The following is an 18,893-nucleotide window of genomic DNA, read 5'->3' as shown; positions in this document are numbered from 1 at the left end:
CTCTCTTTTTATCCTAAATCCCTATCTCAACATCTCCAGCTCTTTATTATTATTATTATTATATTTTTTTTAGAGAGAGAATTTTTTGATATTTATTTTTTAGTTTTCGGAGGACATAACATCTTTGTTTGTATGTGGTACTGAGGATCAAACCCGGGCTGCACGCAGCATGCCAGGCGAGCATGCTTGAGCCACATCCCCAGCCCCTATTATATTTTGAGACAGGGTCTTGCTAAATTGCTTAAGTCCTAAATTGCTGAGACTAGCCTTGAACTTGCTTGCCTTCCTCCTGCCCCAGCCTGCCTTATAGCTGAGATTAGATATATGAACCACCAGGCCCACCTTCAGGGTGGAAATATAAATCTTTAGCATATTTTGAGCTGGGTATTTGGAAACACTGTATACATTGTAGTTCTTTTTTTTTTTTTTTTTTGTACTGGGGATTGAACCCAGGAGCACTTAATTATTGAGCCACATATCCAGCCCTTTTTATGTTTTATTTTGAGACAGGGTCTGAGTTGCTTATGGCCTTGCTAAATTGCTGAGGCTGGCTTTGAACCGGAAATCCTCCAGCTTTAGCCCTTTGTTGGGGGGTGTTGCTTTTAAGGGACCGTAGCTAGGACTGAGGCAGGAGGTTTGGAGCTAAAAAGCCAGTCTCAGCAGGTGTGTGCCACCACACCTGGCAGCTTTTAACATCTTAATGAATGAGTTCAACATAATCCTTGATATTTGCATCATGTATTTGTAAGGATTTTCATTTGTCCTTTAACATTTCTCATTTCTCCCCGCTACTAGGAAGTACAAAGTCGAAGTTTAAAATCTACACAACTGAACTGTTGATTGCCCTAGTTTCTGTAGGAAGCTGCATGCTTCTCTGATTTTTGGCTAAGAACAAGTGTAGGAAGCTACCCTAGACCTTAGGGAAATGAGAGTTTAAGCAACAAAGTCTGGACAACCTCTAGCTGCCTTTCAATTCCTTTCCTATACCTGCTCCTCTGGGAGGCAGGAAGGGGCAGGGGGCCTTGACATCACTGCTGGAGGCCACCTCTCTTGGTGATGTGGGCAGCTCCCCTGCTGAGCTGACATCCATGTGGAACTGGCTGAAGCTGACCATCAGGGTAACATCCTAGTTACAGTTCCTCCCATCCCCAGCAGAGCTACTCCGTCTGTCAGCCAAGGAGAGAAGTGGAATCAAAGATTAGTACTCAGGAAGTTACAACATTCAGAAACTTGGGGACAAGAAACTGGTATTCCCACCATCCAGTCGTGGATGCCTGTAATCCCAGCGGCTCCGGAAGCTGAGGCAGGAGGTTTGAAGCTGAAATCAGCAATTTAGAGAGGAGGCCCTAGGCAACTCAGGAGACCCTGTCTCTAAATAAAATATAATAGAGGGCTGGGGATGTGGCTCAGTGGTTAAGTGGCCCTGGGTTCAATCCCCAGTACGAAAAATAATTCGTGTTCATTGAGGAATGGTCCTTGATATATCCTGGGAGTAGCAATCATTTACAGAATAGTTCTCAATGAATACATGCTGGCCTCCTAGTGACACAGGAAAGCCAATCCTCTCTATAACCCTGAAGGAAAGAAACCCCCCACCCCTAAACATGTCCATGCTAGGCAGAGCAGGGGACTCTGACACAGGTCAGACAGAGTGGGATGTGTAATCATCAGACATCATGAGATAGGAATTTGGGGATACAGAGAAAGATGAGTCTCAAGCAGCTCCTGGGGCCAGGGTTGTGGCTCAGAGATAGAGTGCTTGCCCAGCATGCCTGAGGCACTGGGTTTGATCCCTGGCACCACATAAAAATAAAAATAAGTAAAATAAAGGTCTCATGTCCATCTACAAATAAAAAAATATTAAAAATAAATAAGCAGCTCCTGAGCAACCTGACCCACCTGGGTTCAGGCCCTTGGCCTATTTCCCTGTCCACAAAAAGTAGCCTGAGATCTTCAAGCCAGATCTGGAAAAACTGGTGAGAAATTGTGCAGTAACTGTGCCCCAACTCCACCTCTAGTTCAGTCCTAGCTACTGTCCCATAAAAGCAACACCCCTGAACAAAGGGCTGCTTTCTTTCCATCTCGGGATGGTCCTTATTCTCTCTTGAACGTTTATTTGTGTATTTCTTTACCCCCAATAGACATTTTTGATGCCAGGAATTGAACCCAGGGTCACTTAACACTAAGCCACATCCCCAACCTCTTTTAGTGTTTTATTTTTAGGTAGGGTCTAAATCCTTAGGTTCTAAGTTGCTGAGGTTGTTCTAGAACTTGTGATCCTCCTCCCTCAGCCTCCTGAGTCGCTGGAATTACAGGTGTGCACCACTGTGCCTGGCTCCAAGTCATCTCTTGATGGCCTGAAGTTCTCCCTTGAATGTTTATCTGTCTTCCTAAATAGATCTGCATCTCTGACTAGCACATGCTGAATTTTTTTTTTTTTTTTTGGGGGGGGGTGCTAACAGGGATTGAACTCAGGAGCACTCAGCCACATCCTCAGCCCTTTTTTTTTACATTTGATCAACAGGATCTCACCGAGTTGCTTAGTGCCTTGCTTTTACTGAGGCTGGCTTTGAACGCTTGATCCTCCTGCCTCAGCCTTTAGAGCCACTGGGATTATAGGCATGCACCACCAGGCCCAGCTGAAATTTTTTATTTTTTAGTTGTAGGTGGACACAACACCTTTATATGTGGTGCTGAGGATTGAACCCAGTGCCTCACACATGCCAGGCAGATGCTCTACCACTGAGCTACAGCCCCAGCCCTATGAAATTCTTTTGAGACACCAAGGACCCCACTTGCCCCAAGTTGAGGTTCCCCTCTCTGGGAACTCCTCCAGGACAACCCGACTCCAACCTCAGAGCTCTTTGCCAGGGTGCTGTGTGTGAACCATGATCCTACTTCATGCTCTGCTCATTCAATCCTCTACCAATGAGGTCGCCTGCCCAGCTAGACATAGCAGGAAGCCAGTTCTGGGGTCTGGAGAGCCTGGCTCCAGGGACAGTTCTCTCCCAGACTCCAGGCCATGCTCTGTTGGTTCCGCTTGCTCTTCCCGGCAGGAAAGGTAGGTCCGACACACTGAGGCCATGTTGGCTCCAAGCCCTGCAGCTGCTCCCTCATCCAGACTGTGGGGTCCCCTCCACCACTTTCCTGGAAACCATGGTCCTCAGCTCTTCCACACCCACCTCCCCTATAGTGCTTTGGGGATTTGCTGTAGGAACGCCATCTCCAGGAAACACCCCCTCTAGTCTCCTGCTGCCCTACCCAGGCCAGGGGAGGTGCCCTTCCTCCCTGTTGCCAATCCCCGCCCACTATACTTCAGGGGAAATTTTTTGTAGTGCTGGGGCTGGAACCCAGGGCCTGGCACATGCCAGTCTCTCCCTCCTGGTACTGCAGATTGAGCCCAGAGATTTTTTGACCATGGAGCCACATCCCCTGCCCTGTTTTATCTTAGAGACAGTCTCACTGAGTTGCTTAGCACCTCACCATCCTCAAGGCTGGCTTTGAACTTGTGATTCTCTCATCTCAGCCTCCTGAGCTGCAGGCATGCGCCAAAGTGTCCAGCTTCCCCAGCCTCCCTTTTTTTTAAGTGCTTTTTTTAAAATATGGTGCTGAAAATTGAACCCAGGGCCTTGCACATGTTAGGCAAGTGCTCTACTGCTGAGCCACAATCCCAGCCCTTTTTGAGACAGGGTTTCACTAAGTTTCTCAGGGCCTCAAACTTCCTATCCTCCTGCCTCAGCCTCTTGAGTAACTGGGATGATACAGGGGCATCATACTCAGCTCTGTCACCACATTTGAAACCCTGCCTTCAGCAAGGCCCCTGGCCAAAGATGAAGAATATGAAGGACCTTTCAGCATCCCAGCTCCCACTGGTGTCCAAGAGCCCTGCCCAGCAGGTTCCAGCCCTATTTTGCCTCTGAGAACCCCCCCCCCCCAGGTGCACAGCAGTAGCCCCAAAGCTGGGATGCTCTAGGGACAGTTAACACTACTGAGAAGGTGGAAGGCTTGGGAATGCCGGCTTGGCTGTGGCAAGCATGCACCCTGAACACACTCAGTATGGACAACGGTCATCACCCAAGGCCAGAACTGCAAGATTCTTACCTAGAAGAGAGGTTGGCTGGGTGTACCCTGCTCTTGTCCCACAGCTTCTATTGTGGCCTCCTTGGAATCAAATTATACAGTTGCCCCTGGAGAAGTGAGGTCTGTACCCCAGAAGGCCACATATGCCCCCAAACCAGGAAAATACAGGTCTACGTCCCAGGGCTTCCAGACCTTCTAGACAGGCATCCGGAGTCAGCCCTGCCTGTGGAATCGTGCTGTTCGACAGTCTACACTGCACCACATCCAGAGCTGCTTTTCTTTTATTAAGGAGAGGACACGGGGTGGGAAGCAGTGTGGCACCTCCTGGCAAGACCCAGGACAACAGCAGCCAGGGTCAGGAACGCCACCACAGCCAGGCTCAGGCCCAGCGCCATGGAGGCGTGAGCAGGAGAGTGCCAACCCTCCACGCCACGGTCGCCATGGTCGCCAGGGTCGTCAGCCTTTCCCAGGAAAATCAGTGGCCCCACGGTGACATCAGCTTCTTCAGTCACTATGAAGAGAGTGGGACACCTGAAGGTCACTTTTGTCCCTCACCAGGAGTCAGATTGTGGATTTTGCTGTCTTCATAAGCTTAACTAGATTTGGCTCTAACAGCTGTTTATTCTCCCAACACTTCCTATTATGTCCCAGGAGAATCCCAGGGCACAGAATCCCATCTGCTATTGGAAGGTGCTGAGAGTCCTTTTAGCCTTCTGTATATAGCCCTAAGCCACATCCCCGGAATCAACAGCCTCAGTGAGGGACAAGGGAAAATACTACCAAGATGACAGGTGTCCTAGAATGAGGAAAACTAAAACTCAGTGACTGGCCCGTGGTGACATACCATGTCTGCGGTTTCGTGACGTGGCCTTGGGCCCCTGGACAGGGGGCTGCCTCCTGGAAGAGCCTGGTGTGCCACAGTCCCCCCTGCCGCAGCATTCACAGATCTCAGCAGATCCTTCAACTGGCGACCAGCTGAGAAGGGAAGACAAAGGGCTTGAGGTGTCCTTGCTGACAGAAATGTGGCTGAGGGGATACTGGGGGGAGTAGAGGCCAGGCATCCCTGGTTAGGTTTCCACCCAGGGACACAGAATCTGCTCTCCTCACCTGTTGGAGGACTTGTTGAAGGAACAGGCTTTGTTGAGTTGATCCGGGGGTTGGTGGGCAGGAATGACCTTCAGATGGCAGGTGATATAGATCTGAAAGAAATAGCAGGTGTGCTGGTGACTTTGACAAACTGGTTCTATAACCCTTAGCCCTTCCAGGGGTCTGGAAGATGAACTTCCATCTTTCAATTTACCCCAAAATTGCAGAATGAGTAGCAAATCTAATTCTAAGCTGGAACCCACCATTTCCATGGATCCTTTCCCAAATAGTCTTGATCACATGGCACCGTGAGCCCTGGGCTCATGAAGTCAGCCCCTCAGTGATGAGAGGAGGATTGAGTATTGTAAAAGCCCCCCACTCAGACCCAGGTGACCCAGTGGGTGGTAGACACCTTCCTAGCAGGCAGCTTAGCTGGGTTTCTGAGATTGCCACCTGTCATTTGACGGATTGATAAACTACTTCTCAGAATGTAGTCATTGGATAGGACCCCATTTTTCAAATGAAAGTGGTTTCTGTGACCCGAGGTCCTTGGACAGAGGTCTCTTGTACGAGCTTCTCTAGAGTTTGCACCAGACAGAAAAATTTTCTGGCTATTTCCTTGGAAATGTTTCCCGAGTTTCTCTTCCTTAGGCATATGCTCCCCGGGACCCCCGCCCTGCTTGCACAGAATTGGGGATTGAACCCCGGACTCACAGGCTCGGCAAAGACTCTACCTCTGAGCCCCAGCCCAGCCTGTGTCTTCTATCCATTTGTCCTGTCAGCTTTTTCAAGTTTTTCTTTTGTACCAGAGATGAACTCAGGGGTACTCAACTGCTGAGCTAGAGCCCCAGACTTATTTTGGTGTCTTATTTAGAGACAGGGTCTCACCGAGTTGCTTAGCACCTTGCTTTTGCTGATGGCAGCTTTGAACTCACGATCCTCCACCCTCAGTCTCCTGAGCTGCTGGGATTATAGGCCTGTGCCACTGTACAGGCTCTTCGAGCATCTTTAGTGATAATGATCAGGCTAGTGCCCTGGCTAGACCTGGCCTAGCCACAGCCTCTGACTTGTCACTTAATTCCTCTAGTAAAATAAACTCCTGCTGGGAGTTGAGGGATCTATGACCCCAAAAGCTACTCACCAGGAGTCTGACACCCCAGCCCAGCACCTGGGCTGAGGTCTTTTCTTGTTTTGCCCTTTGATCTAACCTATGGCCCCAGGCATGCAAGTGCATCTCCCCTGAGCTATATGCCCCAGCGTGGCAGGGGGTATTCTGACCAAGCCTGGGTTCAGTTCAGCTTTGAGCCATCCCAAGTTAGGGATCCCTTGCATATTTTAGGTAGGGTTTGGACACCTCCTTGTTTCATTCTACCACCTTCTAGCTGAAGCCTCAAGCAGAGCCACAAGCCTTGGCCACCCCCTAGTGGCCAAGTGCACCTCCAGGGAAACCATCTGAGAAACTTAAAGCTAGACCTTTGCAGGATCCAGGATGTGTTTTTGGCTGCCTGCCTATCCATCTGTCCTACAAGAAGATAGCTTCCAGCTCCTTTAAAGTCCTTACTCCATAAAGGGGAGCTGCTTTTGTCTTTATTGTCCCCCCCTGACTTTTCTTTTGGTGCTAACCTAGAGCCCAAGATCCCCAGATGTTCCCCTATAACTTTTGGAGACAAGTTCTCAAATTTGTTATCCTCCCACCTCAGCATCCCCAGTAGCTGGAATTACAGGTGTGCGCTGTGCCTCATCCTAATTACAGCTCTTTTTTGTACCAGGGATTGAACTCGAGGGCACTTAACCACTGAGCCACATTTCCAGCCCTTTATTAATTTAGAGACAGGGTCTCTCAGTTGCTTAAGGCCTTGCTAAGTTACTGAGGCTGGCTTTGAACTCGAGATCCTCTTGCCTCAGCCTCCCAGACCACTGGGATTACAAGTGTGCTCCACCGTACCCAGCCCCTTACAGCTCTTAAAAGTTGTTCCTTCTCCCTGTGCCTTGGGCCACCATCCACCAAGCCATGCCTTCCACGTTTGAGGGCAAGCCTGCCCAAGTCCTAGGCTCCTTCTATGAATCCACGTCCTCTAATCTTAAAGATGTCACCAGGTCCACTCGCACCCCTGTAGCTGGCTAGCACCCGCACCGTACCAAGGCTTATCTTTTACTCCCCTCCACCCACGTCTGCTGTTAACATCAGCTCCCTTCTCCAACCAAGATCTCTTCTACCCTAAGACCCACAAGGTCACTGATCTGAGGACCAGGACCCCTTTTCTTCATCTGTTCTTTCTCCCCAGTCCCATTTCAACCCAGGACCCTCCATGGAGAGCTTCTGGCCATCTCAGCATCAGATTCCCGCCCCACCTGTCACCTACCCATCTGTATCGAACAGTTTTTTTCCCCCCCCCACAGCAAGGTTGGAGTTGGAGAGATAGCATCAATGTCATGCTCTACAACTCCCCCTTTGTCCCTTAACACTGCCTAGCCAGATGAGCCCATCTCGTTGGTTGGTAAACTTGGCTGCTTACTAGGATCATCTGAGAGAAATGTATCAAACATTTAATAAGAGAAAGACATACAACAAAACGCTAGTAGATGATGTAGTGAAGTGCTAATGATAGCCTGTAATCCCAGCAGCTCAGGAGGCTGATTAGCAATTTAATGAAGCCTTAAAGGTCTCTAAAATAGACAAAGGAGCTGGGGAATATGGCTCAGTGGTTAAACACCCCTAGTTCAATCCCTGGTACCAAGAAATAAAATGCTAACAGTAAAACCTAGATAGTAGGTGTGTTTGTAAAACCCAACTTCCCACCTAGTTAAGTGAAAATGTGGGATTATGTAGTCTTTGTGGGGATTGAACCCAGGTCCTTGCACATGTGAACTACATCTTTACCACCAAGCTATACCCCTAGCCCAGGCATCAGTATTTTTGTGACCTCTCTAGGTGATCAGTAGAGAATCAACATTAAAAACCCCTGTTTTGGCCAGGCACGGTGGCGCACACCTGTAATCCCAGGGGCTCGAGAGGCTGAGACAGGAGAATTGCAAGTTCAAATCCAGCCTCAGCATCAGTGAGGCACTAAAGCAACTCAGTGAGACCCTGACTCTAGTAAAATAGAAAATAGGGCTGGGGATGTGGATCAATGGTTAAGTACCTCTGAGTTCAATCTCTGGTACAAAAAAAAAAAAAAACCCTGTTTTGGGCTGGAGATGTAGCTCATTGGTGGATCATTGCTCTCACTTGTGGTAAGGTCCCGAGTTCAATTTCCTGCATCTTTAAAACACACTACTTTACCTGATCAGCTATTCCAGGCTTCCTATCTCCCACTCCCATATCTGGGAACTGTTTTGTTTTTTTTTTTTTTTAAATAGAAGCTTGATTTTTCACTGTAGGAATCCACAATACTTTGTTAGCTTTGCCAGCACTTCCCACACCATCCTCCTCCCCATCTCCCTGCCTCTCCATCCCTCTTAGTTTTCTTTTCCAGCTTAGTAGTTGGCAAGGGGGCACCCTGGACCAACAAGGTTGACATCACCTGAAAACTTGCTAGGAATAAAAATTCTCAGCTCTAGTCTTGATTTACTAAATCAAGCCCAAGGGGTGGGGCCCAGCAATCTGTTTCAAAGCCCCCCAGGTGTTACTGGTTTTTGTCACTGGTCTAGCCTAGGATCAAGTCCAAGGGGCAACTCAGCAGAGGGGGGTCACAGCAGCTCTTTGCTCCTGGAGGACCAACACCTCCACTCAACCTATCGTCCTCTGGGTTCTGCCCTACAGCTTGGTGACCAAGCCCAGTAGTTATTGGTCTTATTTGGGCTGTCAGCTAGGTCACCTGGGTCCCTGTTCTAGTTTTTTTTTCTAGTTCTAGGATCCTAAACTACCCCCATCCTGCATGGATTTTCTACCTGCTTATGGATTTTTTTTAAATTTTTTTTTAGTTTTCGGCGGACACAACATCTTTGTATGTGGTCCTGAGGATCGAACCTGGGCCGCACGCATGCCAGGCGAGCGCGCTACCGCTTGAGCCACATCCCCAGCCCTGCTTATGGATTTGTGTTAGCTCAGGCCAAGAAGATGAAGCTGTGGCCTTTGAGGCCCTCAAGTTGAGAGTTACAGTTATCTCTACCAGTAAGTCATTTGCTTAAGGGGACACCAGTGAGGGACATCAGGAGGATACATATGTATTTTTGATACCCAAGATTGAACCCAGGGGTACTTAACATTGAGCCACATCCTCAGCCTTTTTGTATTTAGGCACAAGGCCTTGCCAAGTTGCTGAGGCTGGCTTTGGACTCAATCCTCCTGCCTCAGCCTCCTCAGCTGCTGGGGTTACAGGCATAGCCACCGCCCCAGCCACCAGGAGGCTATTAAAAAAAAATAAATTGAACTCTGGTCATGCTTCTTTTTCCCTTTGGTGGTGCTGGGGATTTAACCCAGGGCCTTGTACATGCAAGGCAAGGACTCTACCAACTAAGCTATATCCCCAGCCTCCAGAGTTCAATCTTCTAGGCAACTTTAAAAAGCTAGTACCGTATTTCTGGAGTCATTAGCGAAGTGGAACACATCCATGGTGAATCGGAGAACATCAGTCTTAGACCTGGGAGCTTGGAATGCAGAAGAGCCATCGGAGAGACCGTCCACAAGGCAACTTGGAAGGGAACAAGGGAACATGTTAGAGGCTGGGGACATGGGCTCGAGCCATCTGGTGACCAAGACTCCCTGGAAAGTCAGCCCAGGCCTCACCCATGGAAGTCCACAATGCTGTGACGAGGCGAGGCGCTCTGGTCTGGTGTCGGGGTGGCCACACAGTGGTCTACAAACAGGTGCAGTGGCGGGTGGCTGCCAGTGTGGACATCGGCCAGGAGGTAGGCGGTGTCTCCCAGGTGGAAGGTGGGGGACAGTTTCTCAGAGGTCCAGTTCTCTGGAGGACACAACCAGGGCTAGAGACTGCCCAGGCTCCCCGCCCAGGCTCCCCGCCCAGGCTCCCCGCCCAGGCTCCCTACCCCTGGCTCACCCTCCATCAGGCGCAGAGAGAAAATCAGCTGCTTCTCTGAAGACACTGTGGTCCTGAAGGGCACCCAGGTGGGCCAGATGGCCTGGCTGCTCACATTGCCCTGCCTGGGAGAACTGTCACAGCTGCCCACACGGGTCCCAGGGCACACCCCCCTCCACCACCCTCCACCACCCTAGGGCCTATGGCGGCAGGGAGGTGTCCAGTTTCTCTATGGCATTGTCCTCAGTGATGGCCCACAGGCAGCTAGGCCAAGGTACCCAAAGCCTGAGCCTGTCCCTAAATCCTCCTGAATATCTACACTTGAGAGCAGGACTAAGGCCTGTGCCCTCCGCTGAGCCTGACGTAGGACCCAACCTTGACTGCACGGGCCTGGTCACCCTCACCTCCTGCTTTGGTGGTAAAATTCATAGGCACATGCTTCATGCTAGGGGCTGCAGGGCCAGGACTTGGTGTAGGACCTACTGTAGCAGCAGTATTTTCCCCCCTTCCTGGTACTGGTGCTCGAGTCCAGGGGTGCTTAACCACCAAGCCACATCCCCATCTTTTTATTCTGACACAGGGTCTCAGTCACAGCAGCACTATTGAAAGACGCTTCTGATTCTGAGGAGGGCCTGGGATGGCCTAATACCCACCCCCCTCCAAGGTCTAGGGCTACACTAAGCCTCCCTTAAGAGGCCACGCAAGTCAGAGGCTCAGACAATTCAGAAGGCACCCCCACCTCCACGCAGGCTGAGGGCAGTGACCACAGCTGCTGGCACTTTCCCTTCTCATAGCCACCTGCAAACTGTTCCAACAAGCCAAGCCACCTGCCTGCAGCCACGGCAAACCAGGGACATAGCCACCAGGGGCCAAAACGGCCCGTCCCATACTGACCTGGGGTAGCGGCACTCAATGGGAATCTCCACGCGGTTGGTCCTCACAATGGACAGGTTTCCCATGGGATGGGGGTCATGGAGCAGGAAGGTGCTGTACACCAGGGCATCATCTGTCACCTGAAGCAAAGGGGAGGCGTTAGCACTACAGGCATCACCTGGTCCAGGCAGGTTTGGCCCCTGTGAGGGTGCAGGGAAGGCAGCCTGCTGGGGTGAAACCAACCAGCAAGGAGGGGCTGGGCAGGTGTCCTCTTAATATCTCAGTCTTTACCTGACACCCCTGTAGGTGTCTGCATCAGCTACGTGGCAGGCAGATAGGAAGCAGTGCCCAGTGACCTCAGGATATACACACCACTTTTGGGCGGTACTGTGACTTGAACTCGGGGATATTATGCCACTGATGGTCTCACACTTGTGATCCTCCTGCCTCAGCCTCCCGAATACTGGGATTACAAGTGTGCATCACTGCACCTGGCCATGGGCAATTTCTTCTTATTGGGGTGGGGAGGCAAGAAAGACCTAGGGGCAGCTTGGTGCCTTTTTTTTGGTGGGTACCAAGGATTGAACTCGGGGCCACTCGACCACGGAGCCCCATCCCCAGCCCTATTTTGTATTTAGGGACAGGGTCTCACTGAGTTGTTTAGCAACTTGCTTTTGCTGAGGCTGGCTTTGAACCCTTGATCCTCCCTTCTCAGCCTCCTGAGCTGCTGGGATTACAGGCGTGTGCCATCGCGCCTGGCCAATCTTCATCACTATCACCTTCCCACCTTATCTGGGGCCCACTTCACAGAAGCAGGGGAAGGTGCAGTGGTCTCCCAAGGGTGGAGGAGACAGTCAGGCCCTGCCAGGGGTCTTTTCACTTCCCCTTACAGAGCCTGCCTAGAAAGGAGGTCCCTTGTGGCCCAGCTGCCCCCACCCTAGATCTTCAGAGGGCAGTTCTGGATCTGTAAGTGCCCCAGACAGGGCCAGCAGCAGAATTTGTGGGGCCTCTCATTTAAGAGAATAATTTCAGGGCGGAGCATTAAACTGAGCCCAGGGCCAGGTGAACCTCATCAGGCAGGAGGCAGAACACTGGCAAAGGAAGAAGCTGCCAGGCTTTGCTGGAGGCTTCACCCGAGACTCAGATGCTCATGGCTGCCTCCCATGCCCGTTCCGCTTTAGTAAGGGGTACAGCCAGGACTTCAGGATTTTTAGAAGCTCCCCAGGTTATTCTAGAATTTGGGACTAAGCTGGACTAATTTTTTTTTTTTTGTTTTTGGAGGGGGGTACCAGGGATTGAACTCAGGGACAGTTGAGCACCGATTTTGTATTTTATTAGGGACAGGGTCCCATCGAGTTGCTTAGTGTCTGGCTAAATTGCTGAGGCTGGCTTTGAACTTGTGATCCTCCTGCCTCCCGCCTCCTGAGCTGCTGGGATTACAGGTGTGCGCTATTGCGCCGGGCTACACTAATTTTTCAAACAACTTTTACAGTACTGGGTGTGGTAGCACCTGCCTGTAATCCCAACAATTTGGGAGGTTAAAGCATGAGGATCACAAGTTGGAGGCCAGCCTCAGCAACTTAGTGAGGGTTTTTTTCCCCTCATTTTAAAAAGAGGTTAGAGGATTGAGCTCAATCTTTAGTAAACCCCCCCCCCCACACACACACACACCCCAACTGAGGCTGTAGCTCTGGCTCCCCAGGAAGACAAGGACAGTGAGTTCTTGAGGAGATTCCTGGGGGAAATCACACTTCAGGCCAGAGCTCAGCCTATAGGGGTCCCGGAGCTGTATTGCCCTCGCCCGGCCAAGTAGAGTCCAGGGTCAGGAGCAGGGCCCTGTGATGGAGGGGAGGACTGGCCCTCCATAGGCCAACAGAAGGAGGTCCAGGGGAATCAGGACTAGCTGGGGAGCTGTGTGTCCTGCCTTGCCAAGTGTCCACTTCCCCACTTCCTTAGGGGAGGGGCGTGGCCTAGGTTACCTGAGGTCTCTTTCTAACCTGCATCCCATGTTAAGCCTCTACTGCTTGGACCTGTTCCCAGGCACCCAAAGGAAGCCTGGGAATCTTCAACAGGAGGGTATGTTATGATGCCCCGGCCCATGACCCTTTTAATTTAAAGCTTCAAGCCATCAAACAGGAGTGAGGCAAGCCAAAATTCTCTTCCCTCTTCCTCCCCATCCCAGTGATAACTTTTAGGCTTATTTTGGGGGGGGTACCAGGGATTGCACCTAGGGTTGCTTTACCACCGAGCCACATCCCCAGCCTTTTTGAGACTGGGCCTCTCTAAGTTCCTAAGTTTGGTCTTAAACTTGAGATCCTCCTGCGTTGCTGGTTATAGCAGGCTTTCTGAAATGTCAAAGACTCTTTTCTAAATAGGCTTTTAATGCCCCTGGCAAGTACCTGGCTACCCGCAGGGTTATCTTCTGTCTCCCTGTTCTATGTTGGGTCCATCGCTCCTGTACCCTTTCTGTGGGTGGAGGAAGTGGTCAGAAGGAGCCAGAGTGGGGTGCCTGGTCTGGCCCATCGGTCACTGCCACTATGTTCTGCTTTATCTCCCAGGTTTCAGTAGCCACAGCCAGGAGCCTCCCCATGGCCACCCCCCAATGTCCAGGCTCGGGGCTCAGCTGAGTCACCTCCCCATCTACAAGGGAAGAGTCCCTTCATGACTGCAACCAGGCTGTCCCCCCACCAGGGCCAGGGGGCCCAGCCTCACCTGCACACCGTTACCACACTCATGCAGGCCAACCTCAAATCTGATCACATCAGCATTGCCCACGGAGAACAGGGGTTCACAGCCCTCAGGGCCCAGGCTGAGGTCAGCAGGCTGGATTAGCTTCCCGGTGCCAAAAAGGTCCCTGCTGACAGCGACCACCAGCTGGGCTTCCAGACACTCCACTTCCACGGGGGAGGCAGGCAGCGGCAGCAGCAGCTGGGTGGGCCCAGCCGTGATCCAGATAGGTTGTGGGGAGCACAACTCTGTGCTCGCGCACAGCAGAGAGCAGATGAAGAGGCCATAGCTCAGCTCCATGGCGCCAAAGAGTGCCTCTTGCGGTGCTGCGGTCAAGGCCCACTCAGCCATCTTATACCCCTGGATGGAGGCTCTTCACCTGTGCTCCATTTGCCTCTCTTCCCCAGCCAGCTAGGCTCCTGCAGCTGCGTGAAGTGGTCCCCAGTGTGGACACATGGGTAACACCTGGGAGCTTGTTAGGCAGGAGGACCTCCAGCCCTCGCCTAGAGGGACACTCAGAAGCTGGTTTGTAGCTGGGACCCCCAAGGGATTCCTTATTTACCTTAAAGCATTCACTGGTGGCCGGGTCAGCCCTAATTGTCGCCCCTTCTCTGCTCCCACCCTCTTGATGTTTGCTGTCCCGGCTCTCAGGAAGGAGCTGAGGGTCTGTGTGAAGAGAGGAACAGGACCCAGATTGAATGGGGTGAAGAGTATAGATCAGAAACAGCGGGAGCACGTGGTTGGCAAGGGAGAAGACAAGGATTCAATTAGGAGACAAAAGGAGTCCCGTGGGCCCCTGTCGAACATTATAGGATCAACTGAACACCATGTCCCTGCAGATGGAGTTCCTCCATTGTTATCCACCTAGAGAGTCAAATTCAAATTTATTTATTTTTGTGGTACTGGGTTTAGAACCCAGGGAGGTTTTACCACTGAGCTACATCCCCAGTCCTTTTTATTTTATCTTATTATTTTTTTGAATCTTAAAACAGGGTCTTGCTAAATTGCTGATACTGGCCTCAAATTTGCGATCCTCCTGCGTCAGCCTCCCAAGCTGCTGGGATTACAGGTGTGTAGCACCATGCCCAGTTTTTTGTTTGTTTGTAGCGCTGGGGATCAAACCCAAGGCCTTGTGCTGAAGTTTGGTTTTGGTATGTTTCAGTACAAATATCCAGGGGCAAGTTCTTCAATGGAAAACATCTGAGAGAAAACTCTGTTCAATTGATCCATTTAATGGGCAGGAGGAGGGGAGGGCTGCTTAGGCAGCGGCAGCTGTGGGAGCAGAGATGGAGGATACTGGGTAGGCTTGGGAAGTGGTCAGGAGCCCAGAGTGGCTGAAGACTTTGTTCCCTGGGGGTGAGCCTAGGAGGTTGGGGAGGTGGGCGGGGTAGAGCCCTGAAAGCCAAGAGGAGAGGAGGACCTAGGTGGGGACTGAGGCAGGTGCAGAATCTGGCTGGGAAGAGGGACCAGAGAGCAAACAGACTGAAGGCGTCCTGCCCCCATGGGAACGGCTTCCTCAGGCTGAAAGTGGAAGACAGGGAGGCTGCTATCCCCTCCCAACCTTTCTCCAATCTATTCCTCCATCTCTAACATCCTCTCTTTTGTGTGTGTCCCCCACCTACCACTCCCACTCCATACAGGGGATTGAACCCAGGGGCACTTAACCACTGAGCCACAGCCCCAATACTTTTCTTTCTTTTATTTATTTATTTATTTATTTTTGGTACCAGGGATTGAACTCAGGGGGACTAGACCACTGAGGGTAAGGGTAACCCTAATCCTAACTCAACCACATCCCAGCTCTATTTTGTATTTTACTTAGACACAGGGTCTCACTGAGTTGCTTAGTGCCTCACTGTTGCTGAGGCTGGCTTTGAACTCATGATCTTCCTGCTGCTGGGATTACAGGCGTGCATCACTGTGCTGGGCTCTTTTTTATTTTTTAATTTAAGACAAGATCTCAGTAAATTGATTAGGGCCTAAATTGTTGAAGCTGGCTTTGAACTCAAAGTCCTTCTGCCTTAGCCTCCCAAACCGCTGGCCCAAACGGATGTGGACCACTGCACTTGGTTCTCTCTCTCTCTCTCTCTCTCTCTCTCTCTCTCTCGTTCCAAGTTCTAAAGAAAGCCTTCTGTGACACCAACCTCAGCAACATAGCAAGTCAATGCTTCAATTAATTAAATCAATAATAAATAAGTAGGGCTGGGATGTAGCTCAGTGGTAAAGTACCTCTGGGTTCAATCCCTAGTACCTAAATAAATAAAGCTGTCCTCATCCCAGAGCTTTTTGCAGATGGAACTTTTGAAACAGTGAAGTTTCCTTTGCCTTCCTTCAAGGCTGGCTTTGAATAGGACCTATTTTCCTAGTCTGGTTCAGTGGTGTACATCTGTAATCTCAGCAGCTCAAGAGGCCAAGGCAGGAGGATCTCAAGTTTGAGGCCAGCCTTGGCAATTTAGCAAGACCCCTGTGTCAAAAAAAAAAAAAAAAAAAACCAATCCAGGTGTGATGGCATACGCCTGTAATCCCAGCAGTTTGGGAGGCTGAGGCAGGAGTTCAAAACCAGCCTCAGCTATTTGGTGAGGCCTTAAGCAACTCTAAATAAAACTCTAAATAAATAAATAAATAAATGGCTGGGCTCAGTGGTTAAGCCCCCCTGGGTTCAATCTCCAATACCAAAAATAAATAAATAAATAAGGACAGGGAGTGTAACTCAATGGTAAATTACCCTTTTCATTATTTATTTATTTTGGTACTGGGGATAGAATTTGGGGGCACTTGACCACTGAGCTACATCCTCAGCCCTATTTTGTATTTTATTTAGAGACAGGGTTTCATTGAGTTGCTTAGCACCTTGCTTTTGATGAGGCTAGCTTTGAACTCAGGATCCTCCTACCTCAGCCTCCCAATTTGCTGAAATTACAAGCATGGGCCACCACATCTTGCTCCTGGGTGGGATCTTATGCTGCCCAGTAACTGAAATAAGAGTCAGGAGTCTACTGAAAAATCCTAGCAGGAGATGAAGTACTGGCAGGTGCAGCATTTAAAGATGGCCTATCACTGGGCCTGGGTCAAGCTCTCAGAGAGGAAGAATACAAAATTAGTGGCATTTAATTCTTTTTTTCTCTTTTACTGGTGCTGGTGACCAAATCTATGGCCTTGCTCATGCTAGTGGTATTTAAGTGGATTTATTGTTGTTGCTGCTGTTTTTTAAATTTGCTTGTGTTTTTGTAATACTGGGGATTGAACCCAGTGGTACTAGACCACTGAGCTATATCCTCAGCCCTTATTTAATTATTGTGGTGCTGGGGATTGAACCCAGGGCCTTGTGCATGCGAGGCAAGTACTCTACCAACTGAGCTATATCCCTGCCGCAGTCTGCCTCATTATTTGCTTTTTGAACATACTAGAATGCTAGAAGCTGAGTGTTAAGAATCTAGTTGGGGGACTGGAGACACAGCTCAGTTGGTAGAGTTCTTGCCTCGCATGCACAAGGTCCTGGGTTCAATCCCCAGCACCATAAATAAATAAATAAATAAATAAATAAATAAATAAATAAAAATTCATATGATAAAGATCTTCTGAAGATGGCAGAGAGACCTGTTTGATCCTTGGAAGTTTTTCAGAGTTCAAAGCCAGCCTCCGCAAAGGTGAGACACTAAGCAACTCAGAGCAACTCAATGAGACCCTGTCTCTAAAATACAAAATATGGCTGGAGATGTGGCTCAGTGGTTGAGTTCCCTTGAGTTCAATCCCCAGTATCTAAAAAAAAAAAAAGGAAGAAGTTTTTCAGGAACATACTTTTGGGGTTTGGGGTGTAGCTCAGGACAATGCCTAGCATGTCCAAGGCCCTGAGTTCCATTCCCCAAACCAAAAAGTATGTATGTATGTGTATGTGTTTACTTTTGAGAGGCTCCTGCCCTTGAACTGATAGATGAGAATCTCTGGGCATTAAGTGGTGGGGGCAAGAATCTGCATTTAGTCACCCTCTGTATCCATGAAGTCTGTCCTAGAATTCAGATGGGGGATTGAAAATACTCAGGAAAGGCTGGGGGTGTGGCTCAGTGGTAGAGCACTTGCCTTATTTGCACAGGGCCCTGAGATTTCATCCCAGCCACTGTAAAAAATAATAATAAAATCACAGGCACGTGTGGTTGTGCATAGGTTATATGCACATACTGTGCCATTTTATATAAGAGTCTTAGATCATCTGCAGATTTTGGATCTTGGGTATCTTAGAAACCACCTGAGAGGGATGCTTGTATTTTAAACTCACTTCAGGGGTGATGGGATACAGCTGGGTTTGGGAACCACCCTTTGAGGGCTCTCAGGGGCTCTCCAGCTCTGAGAGTTTGTGGTTCCAGTGGGCATGTGCAGAATCCCAGCCCAGTTCTGGATTGCAACTATAGGTCACCTCCTGACTTTTATAACTACAAAAACCCAAAAGGTACCAGAACTCCAGGTACCAAACAGGAAGACGGAATTGGCAGCATCTGAGACAGGGATACCCACCCCATGCACCCAGGCTCCTGGGGCCATGTTTCCAGACCCCCACAGAGGTGCTGGTCAGGACGTGGTCCAGGGGACTCCCGGGTTGGGTCAGGGCTTTCAGAAATCAGGGATGCTTGGCTGCTCTGCAAAGGGGTGGAGCCCTGCGCAGGCCTTTCAGAAACCGGAGCCCTGGTAGGGGGAGGGAGAGGAGGGGTTACCTGGCCCTGAGAGTCCAAGGGCCCCCACCCAACCCCAGTGGCTCCTCCCCTCTCTGGTGCCCTTCCTCTGGGGCTGCTCCAGGCAGTGCAAGCCACCTCCACTCTTCCTTTGCCTTGCTCTGCTCTTAAGGTCAGGTGGGGACAGGCTGGGGCCACCAGCCAGCTCCATGGACAGGGACTTTGCCTCTGTTCACCTTCCATCTTTGGAAAGAAAAGAAGAAAGCTCTGAGTTGGTTTTCACTGGGGGGATCCTTCCCCCTCCCAAACATCCGAGGGCAGAGAGAGTGATTCCAGCTTGGATTGACTGTAGAAGAAGGGACAGAAAGAGCCCAGAACATTCCCCCAGGTATGGATCCTTCACTTTTGCGAGTGTATGTTTGTATGTGTCTGTGTGTGTGACAAAAGTTATCCACTGGTCAGATGGGGGATTGTCCTTTATAAT

The 18,893-nt window shown here is 50.2% G+C and overlaps 1 protein-coding gene across 1 annotated transcript; it reads right to left on the bottom strand.

Moving 5' to 3' along the window:
* Nucleotides 1–4,364: 4,364 nt before the first annotated feature.
* On the bottom strand, nt 4,365–14,045 carry Zp3 (zona pellucida glycoprotein 3). Its single transcript, XM_046422816.1, has 8 exons — nt 13,731–14,045; nt 11,040–11,158; nt 10,167–10,270; nt 9,896–10,073; nt 9,683–9,800; nt 5,188–5,279; nt 4,925–5,055; nt 4,365–4,591 (listed from the first exon to the last, which is right to left on the bottom strand). The coding sequence occupies exons 1-8, from the start codon at nt 14,043–14,045 to the stop codon at nt 4,365–4,367; spliced, it is 1,284 nt and encodes a 427-aa protein (XP_046278772.1).
* Between the last annotated feature and the right edge of the window lie 4,848 nt (nt 14,046–18,893).

This window comes from Marmota monax, unplaced genomic scaffold (genome assembly GCF_021218885.2).
Source record: "Marmota monax isolate L192 unplaced genomic scaffold, Marmota_monax_Labrador192_F-V1.1 WCK01_AAM20220418_F8-fsc00237, whole genome shotgun sequence".
NCBI lineage: Eukaryota > Metazoa > Chordata > Mammalia > Rodentia > Sciuridae > Marmota > Marmota monax.
This window is presented reverse-complemented; position numbering and strand designations above follow the sequence as displayed.

Bases quoted from the DNA above. Each gene is read 5' to 3' on its own strand.
- Zp3 (XM_046422816.1), bottom strand. From the start codon at position 14,045: ATGGAGCTGAGCTATGGCCTCTTCATCTGCTCTCTGCTGTGCGCGAGC. The intron at 9,801-9,895 runs GTGAGGCCTGGG...TTCCCTTCCAAG, and splicing joins AGCATTGTGGACTTCCATGG to TTGCCTTGTGGACGGTCTCT. The intron at 5,056-5,187 runs GTGAGGAGAGCA...TTCCCTTCTCAG, and splicing joins TTCAACAAGTCCTCCAACAG to CTGGTCGCCAGTTGAAGGAT.